General features: G+C 46.8%; 1 protein-coding gene across 3 annotated transcripts; it reads right to left on the reverse strand.

The window, feature by feature from the left end:
- ncapg2 (non-SMC condensin II complex, subunit G2) lies at positions 1 to 22,678 on the reverse strand. Of its 3 annotated transcripts, none has more exons than XM_049012149.1 (29): positions 22,566 to 22,678; positions 22,221 to 22,314; positions 16,033 to 16,224; positions 15,193 to 15,307; positions 13,997 to 14,154; positions 13,268 to 13,402; positions 13,028 to 13,122; positions 12,793 to 12,862; positions 12,228 to 12,314; positions 11,882 to 11,974; positions 11,488 to 11,613; positions 9,635 to 9,814; positions 8,946 to 9,098; positions 8,521 to 8,743; positions 8,015 to 8,118; positions 6,724 to 6,897; positions 6,033 to 6,103; positions 5,670 to 5,823; positions 5,057 to 5,230; positions 4,581 to 4,697; positions 4,093 to 4,218; positions 3,253 to 3,352; positions 2,971 to 3,161; positions 2,450 to 2,593; positions 2,172 to 2,275; positions 1,954 to 2,054; positions 1,458 to 1,560; positions 720 to 775; positions 1 to 408 (listed from the first exon to the last, which is right to left on the reverse strand). In XM_049012149.1, exons 2-28 carry the CDS (start codon positions 22,296 to 22,298, stop codon positions 724 to 726), a joined length of 3,420 nt encoding a protein of 1,139 aa, XP_048868106.1. In that variant the 5' UTR covers positions 22,299 to 22,314; positions 22,566 to 22,678; the 3' UTR covers positions 1 to 408; positions 720 to 723. The 3 variants fall into 3 exon arrangements, with proteins under 3 accessions (XP_048868106.1, XP_048868105.1, XP_048868104.1); XM_049012148.1 differs by having other exon boundaries at positions 22,221 to 22,419; positions 22,566 to 22,677; XM_049012147.1 differs by having other exon boundaries at positions 22,221 to 22,677.
- Positions 22,679 to 22,716: the final 38 nt, after the last annotated feature.

The raw sequence follows: 22,716 nt of genomic DNA on the forward strand, positions 1-22,716 counted from the left end.
ATTTGTCACTGCATTGTGCTATGTAATCGGCCACCCACAGGGGCCCCCTCCCAGCTCAGGCCCCCAGGCCATTGCCTGCCCTGCTGCTGTGCCTGGTGTCATGGACATGGTGGGGGGGGGGGGGGAAACACCAGCTTCAACATCAGGATACAGTTAGCAAAGCAGTTATACAAAGATACACTGGCAATTAAAATATAAATTTTTTTAGTTCATGCACTTGCGTGTACAACACCAGAAAAAAGCAGATATAGCTATATACAAATTTACATGTGACACTTGCTGGGAGGGGGGAGGGGATGAAAAAGTTGGAGTGACAGAAGTGTCACACTGACGCACACACGCTTCTGCGTTACATGTGGGCTCCAGTGTTGCAAAGACAGGAGCCCCAGCTGGTCTGGAAAACGCCATCTGTGAAGGGAATTTCGAGCCAGATCAGACTTTTAAAGTCAGATCAACATTCCAGCTCAGGCCAAAGCCAGGCCCGTGACTGACAGTCAAGGAGCACCGAGTCGTTATTCAAAAACCCAAAAATATGGCACGTACACATATATACTGCATGTTTTATTTTAACTGACAAACCGGGTGCAATTATAATAGATTTTCCAACTAGCTCTCACTTGGTAATGGTAATGAATGAATGATTTATATAAAAAAAATATGATAAATTGAGAGAGAGAGTTGGGGTAAAGGAGGCTGGAGTGTGACCTTATCACACTTACGCTGTCACACCATCAACACCGCGTTCAAATTCTTCACAGCCGACTCATAAATGATTCTGTAAGGGGAGACAGGATGATAAAGAAACAGTCAGGGTTGTCTGTCTTTAAGTTTGAGTGCCTTTTATATACGGAGACGGCAATCTAGAGCAAGAGAACGGCCCAGTTCAAAGGGACAGCCAATCAAAACAAACGGCGCAGAAATAAACGCCAGGGAAGCGTAAAAATGGAAGCAAATGGCCCTTCAATCGCACTCTGCCCGTTACGAGGACACGCCTGGCTGGGACCAACACTTCAGAGGGCCATCAGCGGAGAGCCAGCATTCCTTCTGCCCGTTAGCACCCAGTAACATCCATGGAAAATGCTATTTAACAGGGTAAGATGAAGTCCCATTGGAAGGGAGGGGGGCACTCTTATGGGCCGTCGAGAAAGGTGGTACGAAAAGACCAGCCTTTACCAGCAGGGCCTGGGGGAAAAAAACACTGGTACCATCCACACCTGCTTCTAGGGTGACACTTTGACTAACATGAGCCATTTGACTATTTAGGCGGCAGCCTCTATGCTTGGGGCCAGTGAATTAAATCCACCGACTCACTTGACAGACTTCACTAGGCTAGCAGATTCCCCTCCACATGAGGAGAATTTCCTCAGTCCTGACACTTGGGAACTGCCAGTTCTCCGAGGGCCCAGCTACCAAAAGGGGATGGTGATAGCCACCACGAGGGTATGAAATGCCATTACCTGGCTGGGCTCCCGCTGTCCTCGGCTGTGACGGCGTGGTGTTTATGGAGCTGATGCTGGATGGTGACAGCGATGCTTTTGAGCTCTGCCTTGAATCGGCCGGCTGCAGGGAGAGGAGACACCCAAACGTCATAGTGTGGCCAGGGTTACCATCGTCAATGACAACCGGAACTATAAGAATACAGTGAGTTTCTGTAAACAAATAAAATATGAAAATCAAGATCAAACATAAAACGACTGTCTATCCCGAGTCTACAAAAACTAATAAAACCACATTGAAAACAGAAACTAAACGATTTCAAATGAAAATATAAAAATAAAAAAAAACTGCAATAAACACAGGGTGACGGTCACCTCACACCTTTAAAACCGGAACGCACAAATAAGTTATTCAAAAAAAAGCATAAATGCATCACTTCAAATTCATTAATTAATCCATTAATCCAATATTTACTTTGATTCGTTTAACATACAGCCATTGCCCAAATTTACTCACAATGTCCCACCACTGCCAAAATATGTAGGACAGCAGCCAGCCCAGTGACATCCTCGATGGCCCCCGATTCGATGGACGTGGCCGTTTCACTCAGCAAAGACCTGGAGGACATAGTAAAATAATCAAAATATATGAGATGAAGTGCACACAGGCTGCTTTCCCATTAAACTCAACAATCAGGCTAGATCTGTACAATGTTAATTTTCTGTCTTGGTTACCTGGTGACCTTGGGGGCCTTGAGGATGGTCTCAAGCAAGCAGGCGGAGAGCGGCGGCAGGTCCTGGATGGTCTCGGGGGCCACCAACTCCTCCGGGCAGGAGGCCTGAGAACGGGACCCCCAGAATAATTCTCAAAGATACAACAGACAGACACCTAACCAGATGGCACTATTTAACCTAAACCCAGGAGGCGGACCAAAATAAAACCATCAAAAACGGACCCAGGGCCTTATGAATTTATACCACTGATTTTACTTGAAGCAGAGAGGACAGCTCACCTTGAGAAGCGAGTGGCGGACCTCCACGATCACCGCAGCGAAGACGGTGGAGAACACGCCGCCGACAGCCTCTAGGTTCACGTCCTTCCAGTCTTGGACGGTGCCGAGGAACTCGCCAAGGTGAGCCGCGGTCTCCTGACACAGCTGTGGGAGGATTGGCGCTGAGAGACAGCCACACTGCGGGCATGCCACCACCACCACCTCCTCCCCTTCAGGGAGAACCTTATGTTTTCATCACATTATTCTAAACTCCGGGGCCACAGAGGACGATTTCATCTTATAATGCGTTTTTCTTGTGGATCACCATTGATTATAATGCAGTTTCTCTTTCAAGTTTGCCTTCCGATACCATCATTCAGAAGGACGTCGGCCACATCCCCTCCCCACCCACCATCTCTGCCTACTATTAGGTCGAGCGCAACAGGTGATCGCCAGACACCAATTAAGACGTGCTCTCTAAACCGTACAGGATCACAGGCCTTCCGGTGTGACCAGCCTCCACCGACCCCGCGCGTGCTCACCTGCAGGCCATCGTCCGGCTGCTTGCGCAGCTTGCGAGCCATGACTTCCAGAACCTTCTGGAAGATGTTGGCCACAACACCGAGCAGCTGGTCCAGCTGCTGGCTACGGGCACGGGAGCTCTGGGCCAGGCACTCCAGGGCCACCTCCCTCAGCAGAGCCAGGAGCGACACGATGCACTGTTGGCCTCCCTCTGTTCAATGGGAACAGCCCAGCACATTTCCATGACGGCAAGCGAGCGGCACCCATGGGTCAGACACTTGCCGCCAGCTTCGGCCACTCACCCGACATGAGGAGGACGGAACACAGGTGCAGCACCTGCCTTCTGAAATCCTCGTCCGCGAGACCCACCATGGTCACATCCCGGCACACTGTCAGACAGGCCTGCCCACAGAAAACCAGAGACCTCTCCCATCACTCGCACACAAGCAGGCCAACGCACATCAAGACCAGCAGGTGGTGCCAAAGACTAAGGCAGGGGGAGTTATTTGCACTCACACAAACTTCCATCACCATAGGACGGCCAGCATCTTTACAAATAGAAGAACATTTCACAGAGCAACCGGCCTTTAAAGTCACCTTTAAGCTGAATGTCTAAGTTTCCAAACACCATGTATCCTGAACACACAGCTGGGACCAGGTCTGATGTGATTTCGGGCTCTGGATTATTTTAGATTGGACTGATTTTGGCACCGTGACTCGACCTTGGATTCTCCATTATGGATAAAGAGATTTATACAACCTACTCATTCGGCAATAAATTAATAAGACCTTAATTAAAACACCATAAATGAAATCACCTCTGCTGAGCTGTAACACGGCCTTGAGCGATGCACTACAGGAATGTTTAATAAGCCCTAATAAAGTGGAATGGCACCATTCTCTATCTGCAATGCAGTAATGAATGGGCCCAGTTACCAGAACAGAAAACACGTTTTCCTGTCAATACGAGTAACACCAGTGTAGTTTGTCGGAGCTGAAAGCAGAACCTCAAACAGCCCTGATGTTCCTAATAAAAAAAAAAAAATCCCAAGCCCTCCCTTAAAGGCACAACACCATTTTTTAACATCCCTCAGACCTAATCATCGTGACGCAGCCACCGCCGAGCCGAACCCTCGACTCACCTCAACGACCTGCTTAGCCAGGGCCTGCTGCTGGGGACTGGGGGCTGCCAGGAAGGGAAGAACCCGTTCAGCTACCCAGGCTATTGAATGCTCCAGGCCCTGGAGGAAGGGCCGCCCCTCTGGGAACTGCAGCAGAGACAGGGGGTTGTTCAGGTTACACAGACACGCCTCTCGTTAACCTGAGAGCCATGATGGGCGGGCAACACGAGTCTATGAGACAGAGGGTGACAAAAATAACAGCAATGCCGCATCTCTACCTCCGTTTTGGAGGGTGGTTGGGGTCGTCTGCTTATGGCAAATGCCCTCGAAATTCCCCCAACATCAACTTCTAATTCTTAGTCTCGCTCTCTCTCAGTCAGTCATGCAGGCAAATAAGCTGGAGAGCGGCTTCCACACCTGCCGGTCACAGCCTGAGACGAGACAGAACCTCGACAGGCGGCGGAAGACCTTCCGGTGCCCAGACACTGGGGGTGGGGGGGCAGACTCACTTTGTTCTGAAGGAGGGCACTCAGCCGGCCATGTATGGTGAACGCCCTGAGGGCGGCCCCCCCCCGGGACACGCCAGGCTCCGCCTCCGTCAATCCCAGGCTGGCGTACAGCTCAGACTGCAGAGACAGACAGCAGGGAGCCTTGAGGTCAGCAGGTCGGTACAGCCTGAACACACCAGTCCACACAGGTGTGGCCAGCTCACCCTGGAGGAGGAGCTCTCCTAGCCTTCCACCTGACGAGCTGTAGGCTGCGCAAGCATGTGAAGCGGCACACTGGCTGCCGGCAAGGCTAAGGCTTTTTAGACAACATAAAATATGGCAAGTTCTTCTGTGTCCTTTCATTGCAAGACGAGACTGAACTCATCGATACACCTATCATACTAGGCCATGTTAAGGGACAATTTACCACCCACAGTACCCCCAAAGGCCTGCAAATAGGTGAAATGATGGAAGCCTGGATATCATAACAAAATTACCTTCCAGGCCCAGAGAGATTTCAGCAGCTGCCTGAGGTGGTTCTGCTGAATTCCCAACAAGTGGGCCTGTCTGGACCTGCTGGACATGAAGTACACCAGAAAGTCCAGGCCCAGGTCTGGCTTGGCATCCACCGCCTCCTGGATGCGGACCCGCCGCTCGGAGCCTTGCTTGTTCTGACCAGTGGGGGGAGAGAACTCTGCTTTAGAAAAACACTTATATTCAAGATGTAGGCACAAGCTGGGTTTTCGTCGAAGTATCCACAGATGACCACTTGGCTATTATTTAACCTACAAAGACACTTCCACTGATTAACATTCTGAACAGGGCCGTCCTTTGGGTCCCCAGCATTAAGTCACCCTCAATTACCACACGCTGGAAGACAGATCGTCCCAAAGGACATAAAGCAATCAGGCTGATTGTTAAACGAACTTGTTAAATTAGACTGACATGTAAAGGCAGCTGCTGGGAGATGTTTTGCCAGACCCCCCCGAAACAGCATGCATTCTCACGCCTGCTGCTCTCAGGCTTCGCCTTACGCTGTTCCTCTTTGTGGAGTTATGCTTCTGGCACGCTTTCATACCCAGCCGGAGAGCTGAATGGGACCCAATTTACCGTCTTTTGGGGCAGGGCCTCGGTCAGCCAGTCGGTGATGAGCTCCGTGACATGCCCAGCCTGTCCCCAGCTGCAGAGGCAGTCGATGAGGGCGCCGTATTGGGAAACCTGGGCCCCCAGCTCCAGCCGCCGAAGTTTGGAGAGCACACCACAGCTGTGGGGGACAAACCCCGCGTCACCTGCCCTGTCACCATGGAAACCACCAAGTCCCCCCATCCTTCCCACCACCTACCCAGTTTTGCTGTTTACCCATCAAGGCTTAAGAGGGGCATTATTATTTTAACCATGACAGGAAGCAGGTTAGGCGGCCATCTTTCTTGTTGTATAGTGGTCTGAAAGCGTCAAACCGCTGGTCGCACTCACCTGAAGGTGGGTACGGCCGCAGCCGGCATGAAGGAAGCGATGAGGATCAGGGGGGCCGTACAGCGTTCGTCCTGCAGGGGGAGCACACGTGCATCAGAACAAAACACCTTTCCCAGTATCAAAACACCAAAAAGTCTACCAGGGATGGTATTTGTATCTGCATATATTTCATCGTTTACAATTACATTTCTAGCAGACGCTTTTACCTAAAGACACATACAACTCAAAGCAGGATCAGCCAGTCCCTGGAGCAACCGGGGGTGAAGGGTTTTGCTCAGAGCCCAACAGAGAGAATCACTTGACCCAGTGAACGTCTGATCACGGGCACATTGTCATACCCCACGTAGCCCCCACATCACTCCTGATAATTAAGGAAACGTGAACCATTTATGTACTAAAAGTATACTACCACGCCATCGTGTTAATAGCAAGTGTGTTGTGAAAAGCACAATATAGGCAAATGGAATTAAAGTGAGCAGCTCAGACTTCTATTTATACTACAGATTTCTGCACAGACTCTCAATCACATGTAAGGACATGCAACCTCTCTCAGAAGGAGCAAAGCTTTGCGTGTTCCTGCAAACCCTGCCCCCGAAAGAGCCCATTCCTACAGCGTCCTGTCGCCTGACGTACAGAACAAGGAGCTGGAGCCTCCCATGTGACTGTCCGAAGGGTCAGGTGACCATCGTACCTGAAAGACACGAAAGTACTCCGGCAGAACCTGGGCAAACTTGCAAGTGGTGTACTGCGCCGCCTCCTGGTTCAGCTCCAGCGACTTGCGGATGCTCCTCCACAGGATCACCACCACCTCCAGCAGGCTGGCCATAGTGGCTGTGTCCTGGGAGGAGAGCACATCCTCCAGTACCTGGGGAGAGGGCTGTTAGACCAGGCCACCACCTCCAGGCTTGCAGCAAACCCAAAGACCTATTCGAAAGCCGGCATTTGAAACGGAACAGCTACCAAAGCATTAAGGAATCTAACTGTTCAAGTGCGACGCCCCTAATCTGTTTACAAGATAATATAAATGTCATTACAGTTTTTCTGAATTGCTAAAATGCATTTCCTAAAATCTCCTCTCCTTTTCTCAAAGCACTAACCTGAACAAAACCTTTGACTCATCGCAAAATCAAACAATCTTCCCAAAACTTTATTATTATCTCGGCTCAAAAGCAAACACTGCTTTCAGATCACGCATCAAGCCATTCAAACACTACTGAGCAGTCATTATACACAGTAACAAAAAACTGAAAACACTAGTAAAAACTGTTGCTGGCATGTAGACAAATATTTACTGCGGATGCGATCTTTTGCATGTTGAGCTGCAAAACTGGACTATAGTAACAAAAAAAAAAATCTACCAAAAATTTTGTATATACACTAAACTAGTATGTAATGTTTGCAGTATTCAGTACTCCAAAGAAGTTTCCGTAAAGGACAAAGTAAAAAATGCCGAATGAGAGTCACATTACAGTAAAATGATGTATAACTGCCAAGCTGGAGCCAAGGGAGAATATTCATTCTGCCACATCAACACGTTTCAAGGCTGGGTCAGGATAGAGAACTGTCTGCATCACAGGAAATGCTCTCCCTTGCAGGGGGAAGAATCCTGTGTGACACATTTGTACCTCAACGTCAAAATTTTACTTGTCTACAGTACTTGCTCTCGCATCCGGCACATATTCTGTGTTCTAGTCACTCTTTGGCTTCTTCTCATGTTTAGAAACATGTGTGGACAGTTTGAAATCACTGTGTTTAAATTATGACTACTGTGTGCTGGCTGTGCTTAACTTTTGCAGCCGGGGTTTTCTATATAATATCAAAGGTTTTGTTCCAAGAACGACGAATGACATTTAGTGTTTTAGCAATTCAGAAAAATTGTAAAGGGGGAAAAAAAAGTATGACGTATTGATACTGAGCATAAGTAACAATGCTGGTAGTAACTGGTGGCTTCGCTAACAGGACATGAGGTGGGGTGCACTTACGGTACAGTTCTCCTTGTTGCTGGCAGCTGTCTCGTTCATGTCATCGCCTTCACCCTTCTGGATGCAGGCGTTCAGGCACCGACGAATCATTAGCATCAGCTTGGCTGTAGTGGTGCCAACAAGATAATTTAGAGCATTATTTGAGCTGGGAGGCCTGGCACCCAAATTTCAGAACAATGAAGATTAAAGATCTTAGCTTCCCACCCCCTACACGTCTACATGCAAAACCGCGTGTGCAACTTCCTCATGACTTCAGAGTGCAGGCGTTGGCACTGGCTCTTGGGTTGCAAGGCTCAAAATAATCACATGCCATCAGTACAATATGGCCCAAATTTAAAACAACTTATAAGCAATTAGTTCCATCAGGCAAGTCCTAGCCACCATAAGAGGTTAAGAGAGATCAGTGTCATGTGACTTAAGGCGCTAAAAGTAAGCAAATGCCCTGCAAGGACATATAGTGCCTGCTTCTGATCCCAGAGGGGAGCCGAGGAGTTGACAGGCCTCACCGATGTTGGTTGGTGCTGTGTATATGTGGGCGTACTGGTAAAACTTCCTAGCCGCCACAGGATTCATCTGGATGAGCGTGACGCAGCGTTCACACCAAACCACCTCGGGCTGGTCCACGGGCATGAAGGAGTTGAAGAGGAGCCCGACGATGCGGCGGGAGACGGGCTGTGAGTCGACCTCCAGCCGGGCCAGCAGGTGCTCCATGGAGCACACCTTCCAGAACTGTGCAGGAAGAGAGCCCCAGAAACGCCAATCACTTTCCACTGGTTTGAAGGCGTCTCATTCTCCGTATTTCAGTGTATCAAGAGATTTTTCCCTCCAAAACGTCTCAGAGGTGCTGTAATAGAGCCTATTTACATTCAGACTTTCCTCAGGCCCAGAAGCCCCCAGCGGACAGGTCCCCCAGCCCCCACGCCGCTCTCACCTTGGCCGCCTTCACTGCTTTGATCTTCAGCAGCAGGTCCACGAAGGCCACGCGTACCTTCTCCGAGTTGTCATGGAGACTGTTCTTCAGGGCCGGGAGCAGCTGCTCCAAGAGCGGGTGGCTCAGGTTGTTGTCCAGGATGAGAGTCATGCACTGCCAGTTAAACCAGTCAACGGCATCACAATCACCTTAACTGCTACGCAACATGACCGATATCTACCGCAGGGCAGGGTCGATGTTCTATGACACCCTGATTCAACAACAGCAAAAAATTCTTAAACATCAAAGTTACGAAGAACAGGGCCACAACGGACTCCTGTTACTTACCCAAGAGACTCTCGGTTCTGATAAACACGGGCTAAGCACGTCTATTAAACCCCGAGACCTCCAGTCCATGCTTACATTCCATCGGCAGCCCACCTAATTAAAAGCTATGAACTATTTATCAGGCTGATTCTAAGCTCAGGACACTGCTCTGAATATTAACATGTCTGATGGCTGGTGTCCCTAATGAGGAGTTATAACCACCACCATCACATCCACATGGCAATGAGGATCTCCCAGGGGAACTCGAACTGCTCTTAAAATAGAATCTTGCCACAGCATATGGATTACTGGTGGTCGCGTCCAGGGGGAAAATCCAAAAATCATAACCTCCACCGCACACATCCACCCAGGAAAGGCGCTACCTTGAAGACGGAGCACCGCACGTCGGTGGAGTTGATGTCAGCGGCCAGTTCCGTCACTAGCTTCTTTAGGAAGTCAGCGAGGATGGAGGGTGGGATGACCTCCCAGTACTTGGCCACAATTTTGCACACTCCCAGCACAGCTGTGGATCGGACCATGGGGTGAGGGTCCTCCAGGAGGGCCTGGCAATGGACACAAAGGGGGGGGGATCTTTACGAACATGGTATGCCACAGCCCTTATTTGTAAATATGCTGCAGATATATACAGTCATGGCCCAAAGTTTTGAGAATGACTTGAGTATGGGATTTCACAAAGTTTGCTGCTTCAGTGTTTGCAGATCTTTTTGTCAGATGTTTCTATGGCAAACTGAAGTATAATTACAAGCATTTCATAAATGTGTCAAAGGCTTTTATTGACAATTACATTAAGTTTATGCAAAGAATCTATATTTGCAGTGTTGGCCCTTCTTTTTCAAGACCTCTGCAATTCGCCCTGCCTGCTGTCAATCAACTTCTGGGCCAAATCCTGACTGAGGGCAGCCCATTCTAGCATAATCAATGCTTGGATTTTGTCAGAATTTGGGGGTTTTTGTTTGTCCTCCTGCCTCTTGAGGATTGACCACAAGTTCTCAATGGGGTTCAGGTCTGGGGAGTTTCCTGGCCATGGACCCAAAACGTCGATGTTTGTTCCCCAAATCACTTAGTTATCATTTTTGCCTTATGGCACGGAGCTCAATCAAAGGCATCGTTTGTCACCAAGCTGTTCTTGGATGGTTGGGAGAAGTTGCTCTGAGGATGTTTTGGTACCATTCTTTATTAATGCCGGTGTTCTTAGGCAAATTTGTGAGTGAGCCACTGCCTTGGCTGAGAAGCAACCCCACACATGAATGGTCTCAGGATGCTTTACTGTTGGCATGACACAGGACTGATGGTAGCTCTCACCGTTTCTTCTCCGGACAATCTTTTTTCTAGATGCCCCAAACAACCGGAAAGGGGATTCAGAGAAAATGACTTTACCCCAGTCCTCAGCAGTCCAATCCCTGTACCTTTTGCAGAATATCAGTCTGTCCCTGATGTTTCTCCTGGAGAGAAGTGGCTTCTCTGCTGCCCTTCTAGACACCAGGCCGTCCTCCAAAAGCCTTCGCCTCACTGTGTGTGCAGATGCACTCACACCTGCCTGCTGCCATTCCTCAGCAAACTCTGCACTGGTGGATCCCGCAGATGAATCAACCTTAGCAGACGGTCCTGACGCTTGCTGGACTTTCTTGGGTGCCCTGAAGTCTTCTTCACAACAACTGAACCTCTCTCCTTGAAGTTCTTGATGACCTGATAAACGGTTGATTTTGGTGCAATCTTACTAGCCGCAATATCCTTGCCTGTGAAGCCCTTTCTGTGCAAAGCATTGATGACTGGACATGTTTCTTTGCAGGTAACCATAGTTAACAGAGGAAGAACAATGATTTCAAGCACCACCCACTTTTTAAAGCATCCGGTCTGCTATTCTAACTCAGTCAGCATGACAGAGTGACCTCCAGCCTTGTCCTCATTAATACTCTCACCTGTGTTAATGAGAGAATCACTGAAATGATGTCAGCAGGTCATTTTATTTCAGGGCTGAAATGCAGTGTAAATGGGTTTTTTGGGATTAAGTTAATTTTCATGGCAAAGAGGGACTTTGCAATTACTTGAATTTATCTGATCACTCTTCATAACATTCTGGAGTATATGCAAATTGCCATCACAAAAACTGATGCAGCAGACTGTGAAAATTAATATTTCTGTCATTCTCGAAACATTCGGCCGTATACTATTGTGTGTTATATGATAAGTGACAGCAGAGGGCGCCATTGCTCACAAACAGCATGTCCAGCTGCTTCTGAACAGCCTCATCTAGCTTCTCACTGCTCAGCCCAGGATCCTGGATGGGGAAGGCTTCTGTGAACAGCAGGGCGGCATTAGCACGCACCTCAGAGTTCGTCGCCTGCTCAGGAAAAAAAAAAGGGAATACTTCACCTCACAGAAAAGCATCATGAGATGCATGCAAAAGAAAACACCTTTGACCTATAAAGGGCAGGAATTGTAACCACGTGGTCATAAATTCTAATCTCACTTTACCCCGTTTTTCTAGGACCTTGAGTCAAATTTGACTCGTATGGGACGGCATTATAAACGCACCGTAAACAAATCGAACTTGAAATGAAAAACGTCACACAGGTAATAAGGGGACGTCCGTGTTTCAGGGGCCGCACCTTGAGTCCTCTCCACAGGATGGGCTTATAGAGTCGCCACAGCATCTCATCCACTCCCTGACGCAGCTTCTGCTTGTGAAAGTAGCTGAGGATCTGGGGACGAAAGCTTGCCGGTCAGCATGCAGGCTGCTGCAGAAATACCACAACTCTGCCCTGCGTCTTATGGGTGTCATACAGCTTATTTCATTCAGCTTCATATCCACGTACTACTTTCACTTCTGTTGGACCCCGACATTGTTCTCTCTTTTCCTTAGCATGAACCCGCAGCTTTTGACGGGGACAGTACAGTATGCAAGCTCGCCACACCTCGTTAGTTACTGCTGACCAGCTGACAGGCCACTCTCACCTGCCGGACTTTGGCATGGACGGGCGAGCTCCGGCGCAGGAGAACCGCATGCTGCATGAAGTCTTGAATACAAGTGGTTTCAATTTCCTAGCAGGTTTGGACAACAATGAGAGTGAGACAGCTTCGCACACGTGGATGAAGTTCAGCCGCAGACGGGCCAATCCAAGGGTGTGACAATCAGCAGATCTACCTGACCAACACAGAGCTATTCATGGTCATATTTCATAAACAAAAAGGGTATTGATGTCCATCCAGTTTCTGCACCCACTTGTCTTGTGCAAGGCTGCTAGGGTCTGGAGCCTATGCTGGAAGTTACGGGCTTAAGACAGGGAAGAACCCAAGATGGGACGCCAACCAATCGCAGTTCACACACACACACACACACACACAGTTATAGCTATGGGCAATCGGGATACTCCAGTTCATGTTTTTAGACTGTGGAGGAAACCCCATGACAACACGTGGAGAACATGCAAACAGTGCCACCTTACCGCCATTTCAATGTCCAACACACCAAAAAAAATAAGTAAAATACTCCTAGTGTACAAGACCAATACCTACGCACCTGCAAGACGATTCCGGAAGCTGCCTTCCAGGCTCGAAAGTACATGTCAGCCACGTTATCCGTGATGGACCTGAGAAGAGGTGCTGGTGTTTACTCCAGACACTCTAGAAGATTCTGAACTTCCCAAGCCTTAATCAGGTAGTTCAGTATGCTGCTGAGGGGTGGGGGGGGACATGGGCAGGTGTTTTATTATGTCACAGGGAGGCGATGCCCTGGTCTCGAACCCGATACTTACTTGGGGAAGAACTGAAGCTGGTTTTTGATGGTCCCGTGAATCATTCGTATGAAGCTGACGTCCCAGCTGAAGAGGAAAGTCAGAAAGCGTCTCCCCTGCGGGTGAGAGAGAGACCGCAGCTCTGCTAAAGCCGTGATGTGCAGCAGGAGCAGAATAACATCTACAAGGTCTCCCTTTCGGGCCAGGGCTACTAAAGGGCTACTTAGTGGGGCATAATGGGCACAAGGCCCCCAACTCTACCTCTTCACGCCTGATGTGGGCCACGCTCATGAAGCACTGGAGCAGGAGGTCCGTCAGCTCCTGGCTGTGCTCCGCCTGGAAGGGGACGCCCTGCAGCACGGCGTGCAGACTCCAAAGGTGCTGGATTTCTGGGCCCTGAGCATGACAGACACAGCAAGAGGCGATACGCAAGTGAGCTTTCAAATCAGCCATGCTGTGCTTAGGTGGCCCCAAACGCCCCGGGCAGCTGGCACTGGAAATCATGCCGCTTTCATTACAACAAAACTTAATTATTAAAAATATTAGAGCGAGCGGCTGCAGTCGGCCACACGAATGTGTCCTTGTCAGACCAGCGCTTAGTTGTTGGAAAACGAAGCTTCCAGAAAGCCAAAGCTGGTCTGCTGGAGAAAACACAGGAAGATCAAACAGGCACTGACCCATGGCGATACACTGCAGGTTGCTGCTCCCTCTCTCCTGTTTTTTTTTTGTTTTAAGTATTTTTACACATATGCATCTGTCCCCACCCCTGCAACCTGTGAAGAACTTCACTGTCTTCCTCGGAACACGTGCAACAATAAAACTTGTAAATTGATTAGTACAATAAACTTGTAAATTGATTGAAGTTTGTGTAACGTGTTCAGAAGAAGGAAAAAAAAGTTCAATTTCATAATGAGTTCTTTCCCATCCAGCCGCTGACCCAGGCAGACGGCACGTTGGGCCATAAACGACGCTCCCCAAAGGGCCACTTACGGGGTTCTTCAGCACCAGCGTCCTCTCCAGGCACTGCAGGAAGGCCGAGAGACCCAGGGGCTCCCGGCCCTCCAGGCCGGCCCGCCACCAGGCCTCACACAGCCGCCCCACGGCCAGCAGCAGGGGGACCTCCGAGGCCGGCAGGGCAGCCCTGATGCCTGCAGAGAAAGAACACCTTTAACATTCTTATTGTCTATTGTTAATGTCCATTTTGCAATCATTTTTATTTTACATCTTCTTAATTCACAAAGTTGTCATTTATGGTTTCAGTCATTCGCAGTCGTTGCCTGTGAACAACTGAACGGGAATATTTTTGGATGACACGTAAGCCAAGAATATGAGACCAATACTGAAAATGATTTGGATCACATAAATTATATGATTATATAAATATTGAAGTCATATGATATTTGTTAGTGTAGTTAAATACTATTTCATTCATATTAAAAATTATTTTGGATTAAGAAAAATGAGATCTACACGTCTTGGCTTGGGTACAGCCACACATCTTTGTCTGGGCAGCCAGCCTCACTCATGCTAGCTGTCTTATTGACCGCGGAATCTCACCTTTCTTGCAGTTACTTGCAGTAAACGTTTTTCAGTGCCTAATTTTGTTAATAATAAGTCCATAATGCAGTGCTCCAAGTAAGTATAGCAGCAAATTTGTACATACAGGGACATTATTTAGATGGTTTCTATATTACGTAAGATTTTATATTTTATAGGAAATGACAAATTTCGACGTGCAAAGTGTACAGCACAATACTACTGCTTATAAACACATCTTATGTTATTCAGGCTAGCAGACTTATGAGTTGAGGTTTGGGGGGGGGGGATCTAAATACTCTTTGCAAATCGCCACATTCATGGGAATTTGCCGCCCCTATTGCGACTGTGAAGGGATGACTAACTTGTTTTTCTGTATCACATGCTTCCTTTCAACTGCAATCCTGTAAGCAAGTGCAAAGGCATTCTGCTACATAGATGAACAGTGTACAACTGTCAGCGTGACAAAGCCTGGAACTAGAGAACTTGAACATGCCATCATTACAAGGGGGGCGCGTCACCGGTTAAGATTTCGGGAAACAAGGGGATTCATTCCACCACTGTGAACTGCATAGAAGCTCTTCAGAAAGGACTGGCTCCCTACAAACCCTGAGGCCACTGCTGATCTCGCAAGTTCTGCGGCAACCTACCGTTTAAGATGTTGGTGCATTCCAGCAAGGCTGAGTACGCGTCGTCCTCCTGGATGACCGCCACGGATGCAGAGGCCACGGCAGTGACGCCCTCAATCACCGACATCGTGGACTTCTACATAGGGAAACAACAGAGGAGTTCGTTAACAGCTGTGTAATGCTTTAAGGGGGCAGCGAGTGGCTCATCTGCTTAGACAGCAGTGCTGTTATGTGAAGGTTGCTGGTCACTGGGCCCCTGAGCAACGGCCTTAACCCCCGACTGTTCCAGGGACAGGCTGACAGTGCTGTCACAAAAATGTGTGCTGCTCTGGACAAAAGCATAATTAAATAAAACGCTAATTTAAATAAAATGTAAACAAGTAATTTTCATAAAACTATTTAAAAAATTGTTCACTTTAATATGAAAGTCCAGAAAGGCCATATATGATGATGATTATCATTATTACGATTAAAAGCAGTAGCAGTGGTAATAATAATAATGATAATTGAATCTGACTTGGCTGGTCATATCGGCAGCATGGATGAGCGTGACCAGGCAGACTAAACAACAAAGGCTATTTCATCAGTGAACTTCTGTGTCATTACGGCAGCTTCCTTTACAGAAAGTGGTTTGAGCGGTTTCATTATGATGCATGCAGCTGGGGATCTACAGTGTGACAGAGCTACACAGCGTGATGTTATTTATCAGAGAAAAAATTATGATGATACCTGGTCTTTCTGAACTCTACTTGGAGAATAATAAAGCATAATGTTATAACAACAGCATTCCACCGTTGATGTTACATCATAGAAAATAAAAACATTTCTAGTGACTTAGGAAGAGAAGAAGTGCTGCTTCACCAGGTCAAGGGAAACCTCCACCTCCATCTCGTCCTCGCTGTCGCTAGCCATGCCCCCGTCCCATCGCTCCACGGGGTACGCCAGCAGCGTCTCAGCTAAGAGAGCTGTCAGGTTCTCCCACAGCGCCCTCCGCTGGTCCCGGGGCATTTCCTGCAGCACCTCCTCCAAGTCGAATGGGTCAGTGCGGTCCGCCTGGGCATTGGGCGAGATGAGATCAAATCACAGGAGGGCTGTGTCAACTGTTAATAAATACGTTTACAAATCCATAATATTACCTAACTAATATTAAGGTACATGGTGTATATTGTCCACCATAGTTTACAGGACTTTACAGAACGCCTGTATCATTTAGGTTTATCCTTGCTGTAATGTTGGGGCAAATAGCAAGTGGGCACGTGTAACACGATAAGAAAAGTATTGCAAGGGAAGGCAAAAGTATTTCAAAAAATATTTTCCCACTCTGACCTTCTAGGGGCTCCGTAGACAGCAAACAACAAAATCAAAACAAATGTTCTAATGGGCTTCAGTGACAACTGGAAACTCAAATGAGTTAAAGCTCAAATATGCATTTTTCACGCTGTAATTGAAGGAATGCTCGAATATCGGTTAAAAAGTGACAACCCTACACAAACACAATGACTTGCACGACATATACCTAGATACAGCAATGTTCAGGAGTTATTGATTTTGCACAAATTTTGGGAAGAATTTTGTTCAGGTCACTGGAACCATCAGTGCAGCTGCTGGCATTATTAACCTTGAGCACTAGGTACGCTAAGGACACACGATAGGTTAGAATGGTCCCCAGCATTAGTCTTTGAGACCCTGCAGGCATGTACACTGTTTTTAGATCCATAAAGTAAATAAGCACATCAAAACGCTCATCCGGGATGCCCTTGATATTTGACAGCATGTTTCCCTTTTTGTAATAAATCTATGTGGCGATTCTGTGAAACCGTGACCTACATAATATTTGCGTTTTGGTTAAATTTGTACTGCAGCAAGAGCATGACAGCTTAGTCTTTAAAAAAAAAAAAAAAAAGAACTCCATAAGGAAGCTCAGCAGCAACACCAAACTTTTGTCAGATCATCTTCAGATACACAAGAATACACGGTAAAAATATGATGAATTACTCAGACACTCCTATAATAGTGATACACATATGGATACTGCCAACTAACGGCCAAATGTGTCATAAAGACTAAAAAACTGCAAAATACCATCAGCAAAATGTTTGAGGGTCAGTCCATGCCAAATCAACCAGGGGCTCCATGGGCATCATTCCTAATTTTGATGAAAACTTGGTATTTTGATCCTTATAGAGAACACTGAAAAGATATGGTCTCCTGAAAACCCTTACAAATGACATGCGCGATTCACGAGTGCAAAAAAGGGGCGTGGCACCCAAATTTGAAAGGGCCATAACTTTGGACTGCATCAGAATTTTTCAATAAAACTTGGGGAATTTTCAGTGTTCTCTATTAGGATCAAAATACCAAGTTTTCATCAAAATCAGGAATGATGCCCATGGAACTTTTCTGGACATTGGTTGATTTGGCACAGACTGACCCATGAAATTAATTTAAAATTTCAAAAGGCCGTGGTTTCAAAACTATTCCAGATACACACCTAATTTCAGAAATTAATTTCATGCATTTTGCTGATGGATCATGCATTGAAAATTGCACTCAAGTCTGGGTTAGCCCATGATAGGGGAGTTTTTCAGCAGTTACATAATAAAGTTGTAAATGGATTAAATGGAAATTTTAAATTTTATTAATATTATAAATGATTCAAAAGGGAATTGTACGGAAATTTGGCACAATATTAGAGTATTAAAGAAAGACAATAATAAAAGAAAGGGTATGAATTACATCCATCCATTTTCCAAACCGCTTATCCTACTGGGTCGCGGGGGGTCTGGAGCCTATCCCGGAAGCAATAGGCACGAGGCAGGAAACAACCCAGGATGGGGGGCCAGCCCATCGCAGGGCAGGTATGAATTACAAGAGCAGGGAATTTTAACTCAAGATAATGTCCAAATTTCTAATAAGTTCAATAGTTATTTTATTGTATCAGTTCAAGAACTACCGCTAGGTTTTGGTTCAAGGGAGAAGGTCATTACATCATCAAATGATGCAATCCATTGTTTAACATCTTAGATGTGCCAGAATCATTCGTTATTAAAATCTTAAGCCAATTTAAGAACTCTACGGCAAAAGATATTTTTTGACTGTGATTGTGCATTTGTTAGAAAGTATGCAAATATTCTTTCCTCTCCAGTTACTCACTTGATCAATCTGTCCATTAAACAAAGTTATTTTCCTAATCCCTGGGAGACAGCAGTAGTAACTCCCATTTTTAAATCTGGTGATGTAACTGATGTCACAAACTATAAACCCATTAGCATCCTCCCAGTTATTTCTAAAGTAATAGAAAGAGTTGTATGTATCAAGGTGATAGCCTATTTGGAAGATCATTCTCCACTGCATCCTATGCAGTTTGGATTTAGGAAGAATCATTCAACAGAAACAGCACTTTGCTATTATATTGAGCAAATTAAAAGCTGAATTGAGCAAATTAAATTGACAAGGGAGGTGTTATTGGTGCTGCCTTCCTTGATTCTTAAAAGGCATTCGATAGTAAATCATAATTATTTTTTGTCTAAATTTTCAAAGTTACATTTTTCTTCTAATGCTCTGACGTGGATGGAATCTTACTTAAAGAAAACAGTGCACAAGAATTGTTGACACATGTATAAACAAGTCTTATACCTTCTGAAAGGTACGGTCCAAGGCCAATTCCAGACAAAATTTGGTCTTTTACTACACCATTTACTACACCAAAAAAATGCACTTTGAAATGCATGCTCTTATTTATGTTTGATTATATGAACCAAGCGCTCCTCCTGGGGACTCTTGTTCTGCTGGGGCCATGGAGAACGACTTCTGGACAGCTTCGAGGAGATTCTGGTCCACCATCCGGCGGCTCCGGGCGGGAAAGCGGTGCAGCATCACTAAACACTATTTATGGTGGGGATGGTGCGCTGCTGACCTGAACTTGGGGCGTTTTGGGTCGATGGAAGGAATTCTTCGAAGACCTCCTCAATCCCACCGACACGCCTTCCGATATGGAAGCAGAGTGTGAGGACTTGGGGGTGGACTGACCTATTTCTGGGGCGGAGGTCGATGAGGTGGTCAAAAAGCTCCTCGGTGGCCGGACCCCGGGGGTGGATGAGATTCGTCCGGAGTTCCTCAAGGCTCTGGATGCTGTGGGGCTGTCCTGGTTGACACGCATGTGCGGGATCGCATGGACATCGGGGGCAGTGCCTCTGGACTGGCAAACCGGGGTGGTGGTCCCCCTCTTTAAGAAGGGGGACCAGAGGATGTGCTCCAACTACAGGGGGATCACACTCTTCAGCCTCTCTGGTAGGGTCTATTCGGGGGTCCTGGAGAGGAGAGTCCGCCGGATTGTCGAACCTCGGATTCAGGAGGAGAGGTGTGGTTTTCGCCCTGACCGTGGAAGAGTGGACTAGCTCTACTCTCAGCAGGGTTTTGGAGGGTTCATGGGAGTTTGCCCAACCAGTCTACATGTGTTTTGTGGACTTGGAGAGGGAATTCGACCGTGTCCTGTGTGGAGTGCTCCGGGAGTATGGGGTACCGGGCTTCCTTTTAAGGGCGGTTCGGTCCCTGTATGACCGGTGCCAGAGCCTGGTCCGCATGGGCGGCAATAAGTCGGACTTGTTCCTGGTGAGGGTTGGACTCCGTCAGGGCTATGGGTAGTGACTGAAAGAACGAGATCATGGGTGCAAGCAGCCGAAATGAGTTTCCTCTGCAAGGTGGCTGGGCTCTCCCTTAGAGATAGGGTGAGGAGCTCAGTCATTCGGGAGGGACTCAGAGTAGAGCCGCTGCTCCTCCGCATCGAGAGGAGCCAGATGAGGTGGCTCGGGCATCTGATTAGGATGCCTCCGGGAAGCCTCCCTGGGGAGGTGTTCCGGGCATGTCCCACTGGGAGGAGACCCTGGGAAAGACGCAGGACACGCTGGAGTGACTATGTCTCCCAGCTGGCCTGGGAATGCCTCGGGATCCCCCCGGAGGAGCTAGATGAAGTGGCCGGGGAGAGGGAAGTCTGGGCTTCCCTGCTGAGACTGCTGCCCCGGCGACCCGACCCCGGATTAAGCGGAAGATGATGGATGGATGGATATATGAGCCAAGTTTAACAGCAGATATCTCAGAATTTTCCAGTAAGGTAGAAATAAGTCTTATACCTTCTGATAGGGAAGTATCCCTTGCGATTTCCAGACAAAATTTGGTCAACATTTACAGCATCATCTTCAATAAAATTCACTTTGAAATGTGTTACTTGGTGTTATGAGTCAATTTTGAGAGGCCATTTCTTAGATTTTCCTATAATGTATAAACACTGCTTTGTATCAAACCTCATTACTAGCCCTAAATTGCCCCCATCCCATTCCATTTTTTGGAATGTTTTCGGTTGACACTGTCTGCAATTAAATAAAAGTCAATGTAATTTTAAGAATCACTGCTTTTTGTTTAAATTGCATTTCTGGTACCATCACAACTTCTTCTGATTTGGGGTTATACAACAAATTATTTTCTCAACCTGATATTCAACGTCTCATTTTCTTTAAAGGGCATGTTAGGGGACAAATGTCTATCAAGTACATTTTGTGACCCTCACCCTCAACACCTCAACTGCATTACATTGGTGGTGTTTGGGTATGCCAGACTGGGAAGCAATGCAGGTGAGGAAGCTGCCTGTAAAGTAACAGTAACACCACTTTAGAAGCATCGTTTCCAGATACTCCAAACCTAATCCCATCAGATCAATCATTTTCATCACCAATCATGATCACCCTTACATGCCAAACAAGGAAAGAATTGTGGTGCTCATGAGCATGCTGCAAAGACACCAGAGAATCTGTGGCAGGGAGCGTCACAATCCGCAAACTATGGTGTACAATACTTCACCGATTATGGATTACAATGCTACACAATGAATATATATGAGGTATCAGCCAGATATCCCAGGCCCCCTGAGGAAATGTGACCTTGTCCGCCCCCCCTCGGGTTGGCACTGAATTTCACATGGTACTGCTTGGGTAAGTTTGTTAGTGACTAGAGCTGCAAAAAAAGAACCATACGCTGGTTACTTGCAGTAACATATATTATTGATTTCTACCACCAAAAATATATTTTTCACAAGAATATTTGTAGATACATAATGGGGAAATTGTGAGTTAAGGACTGTAAATCCTGTCTTAAAAAAAGGGATTTCAAAGTGCCTTTTCTTGAAAATGGTGCAGTAAAAGTTCACCAGATTTTGTCTGGAAATGCACTGGGACCTTGTGATTCAGATGGTATACTTGTTTATACATTATGGGAAATTCTGAAATATGGCCTGTCAAACTTGGCTCATATAACTAAATGCGCATGAAACCATGGAAAATCAAAGTACCTATTCTTGAAAAAGGTACAGTAAACGTTGACCAAATTTTGTCTGGGAATAGCCTAGGACCTTGTCTTAAAGAAGATCTATGACTTGTCTATGCATTATTGTAAAATAAAAAACTAATTGTAATTAAATGCATCCTTCATAAATATGACTATACTTCATAAATAAGACTATAAATCACGTTTCCTATGCGCGATCGCTAGTCTTTCGTAAACGCCATCTGATACCGTAATGTTATGTCTATGCGTGCACCACACATTTTAAGCGCGGCTGAGTTGACCGTGCGCCGACCAAGCGCGAATAGCTTGACCGCAGTGTACAACCGCGCATACTAAATGAAAAATTGTAAATTTAATCATGAGGAAAAATACTTACATTTAATATATTTAGCAAACGCTTTTGTTCAAAGCGACGACCGAGTGTGGCAAATAGCTTACTACAAACATACGGCTCCCGAGTAGTCATCTAGGCGGAAGCGTAGATTAGCTGAGCTTCCGATGAATGCTCAGGTACGAGAGCAAGCAATGGAGCAGGAACTACACAACAACTTCTAACACAAGAACCTAATAAGACTTTTAAGTAACCAGAAGTACAACATATGAACATGCAAGGAACGTAAAGAAACACCTATCTAATAAGGGAATTTTAAAAAACGAAACTGCATTTATTGGACATGAAGAAACAAGACTGAGTGAAGCCGCTTCACACTTACATGCTGCCGAATGAAGCCTAGGAAGTCGGGCAGATGCTCCCGGCTGACGGAGCGTAGGAAAGAGTTCCTCTTGGTCATGCTGCAGCCGTCAGAACTACGGCGTGAGAACGACAGGAGACGATATCCAGTCGGGAATGTTAGCGACCCGGCGTTTGCACAGACCCCTGTTTATCGTCACCCGGGCTAGCTAGCAAACTATCTGTCAAAACAGCAACGCAAAACAATTTCCCATCTGTGAAATATTCCAACATATAATGCGTCCAACTCTGAAAAATAAATTAATCTTGGTTTACTGGGCCATGATGAAATAATTAGCCTATGTTACTATATTATTAGTCTATTTACCGTTTCGCTGTAACTCCGAAGAGCGAGTCAAGTCCCGCGCAAACTTAAACGCGCTGACGTCATCCGCTCAGCGTTCTCGCGCTTTGCACGCTCCTGTATCGCGCTTCCGGAAAGCGATAGCGCAGGTGCGCGCGTGTCACGGCATGTAATA

This window comes from Brienomyrus brachyistius, chromosome 4, assembly GCF_023856365.1.
Source record: "Brienomyrus brachyistius isolate T26 chromosome 4, BBRACH_0.4, whole genome shotgun sequence".
Lineage (NCBI taxonomy): Eukaryota > Metazoa > Chordata > Actinopteri > Osteoglossiformes > Mormyridae > Brienomyrus > Brienomyrus brachyistius.

Bases quoted from the DNA above. Each gene is read 5' to 3' on its own strand.
- ncapg2 (XM_049012149.1), bottom strand. From the start codon at position 22,298: ATGACCAAGAGGAACTCTTTCCTACGCTCCGTCAGCCGGGAGCATCTG. The intron at 13,403-13,996 runs GTAAGTGGCCCT...TGTCATGCTCAG, and splicing joins CGCTGGTGCTGAAGAACCCC to GGCCCAGAAATCCAGCACCT. The intron at 8,744-8,945 runs GTGAGAGCGGCG...CTTCCTGCACAG, and splicing joins AAGCAGTGAAGGCGGCCAAG to TTCTGGAAGGTGTGCTCCAT.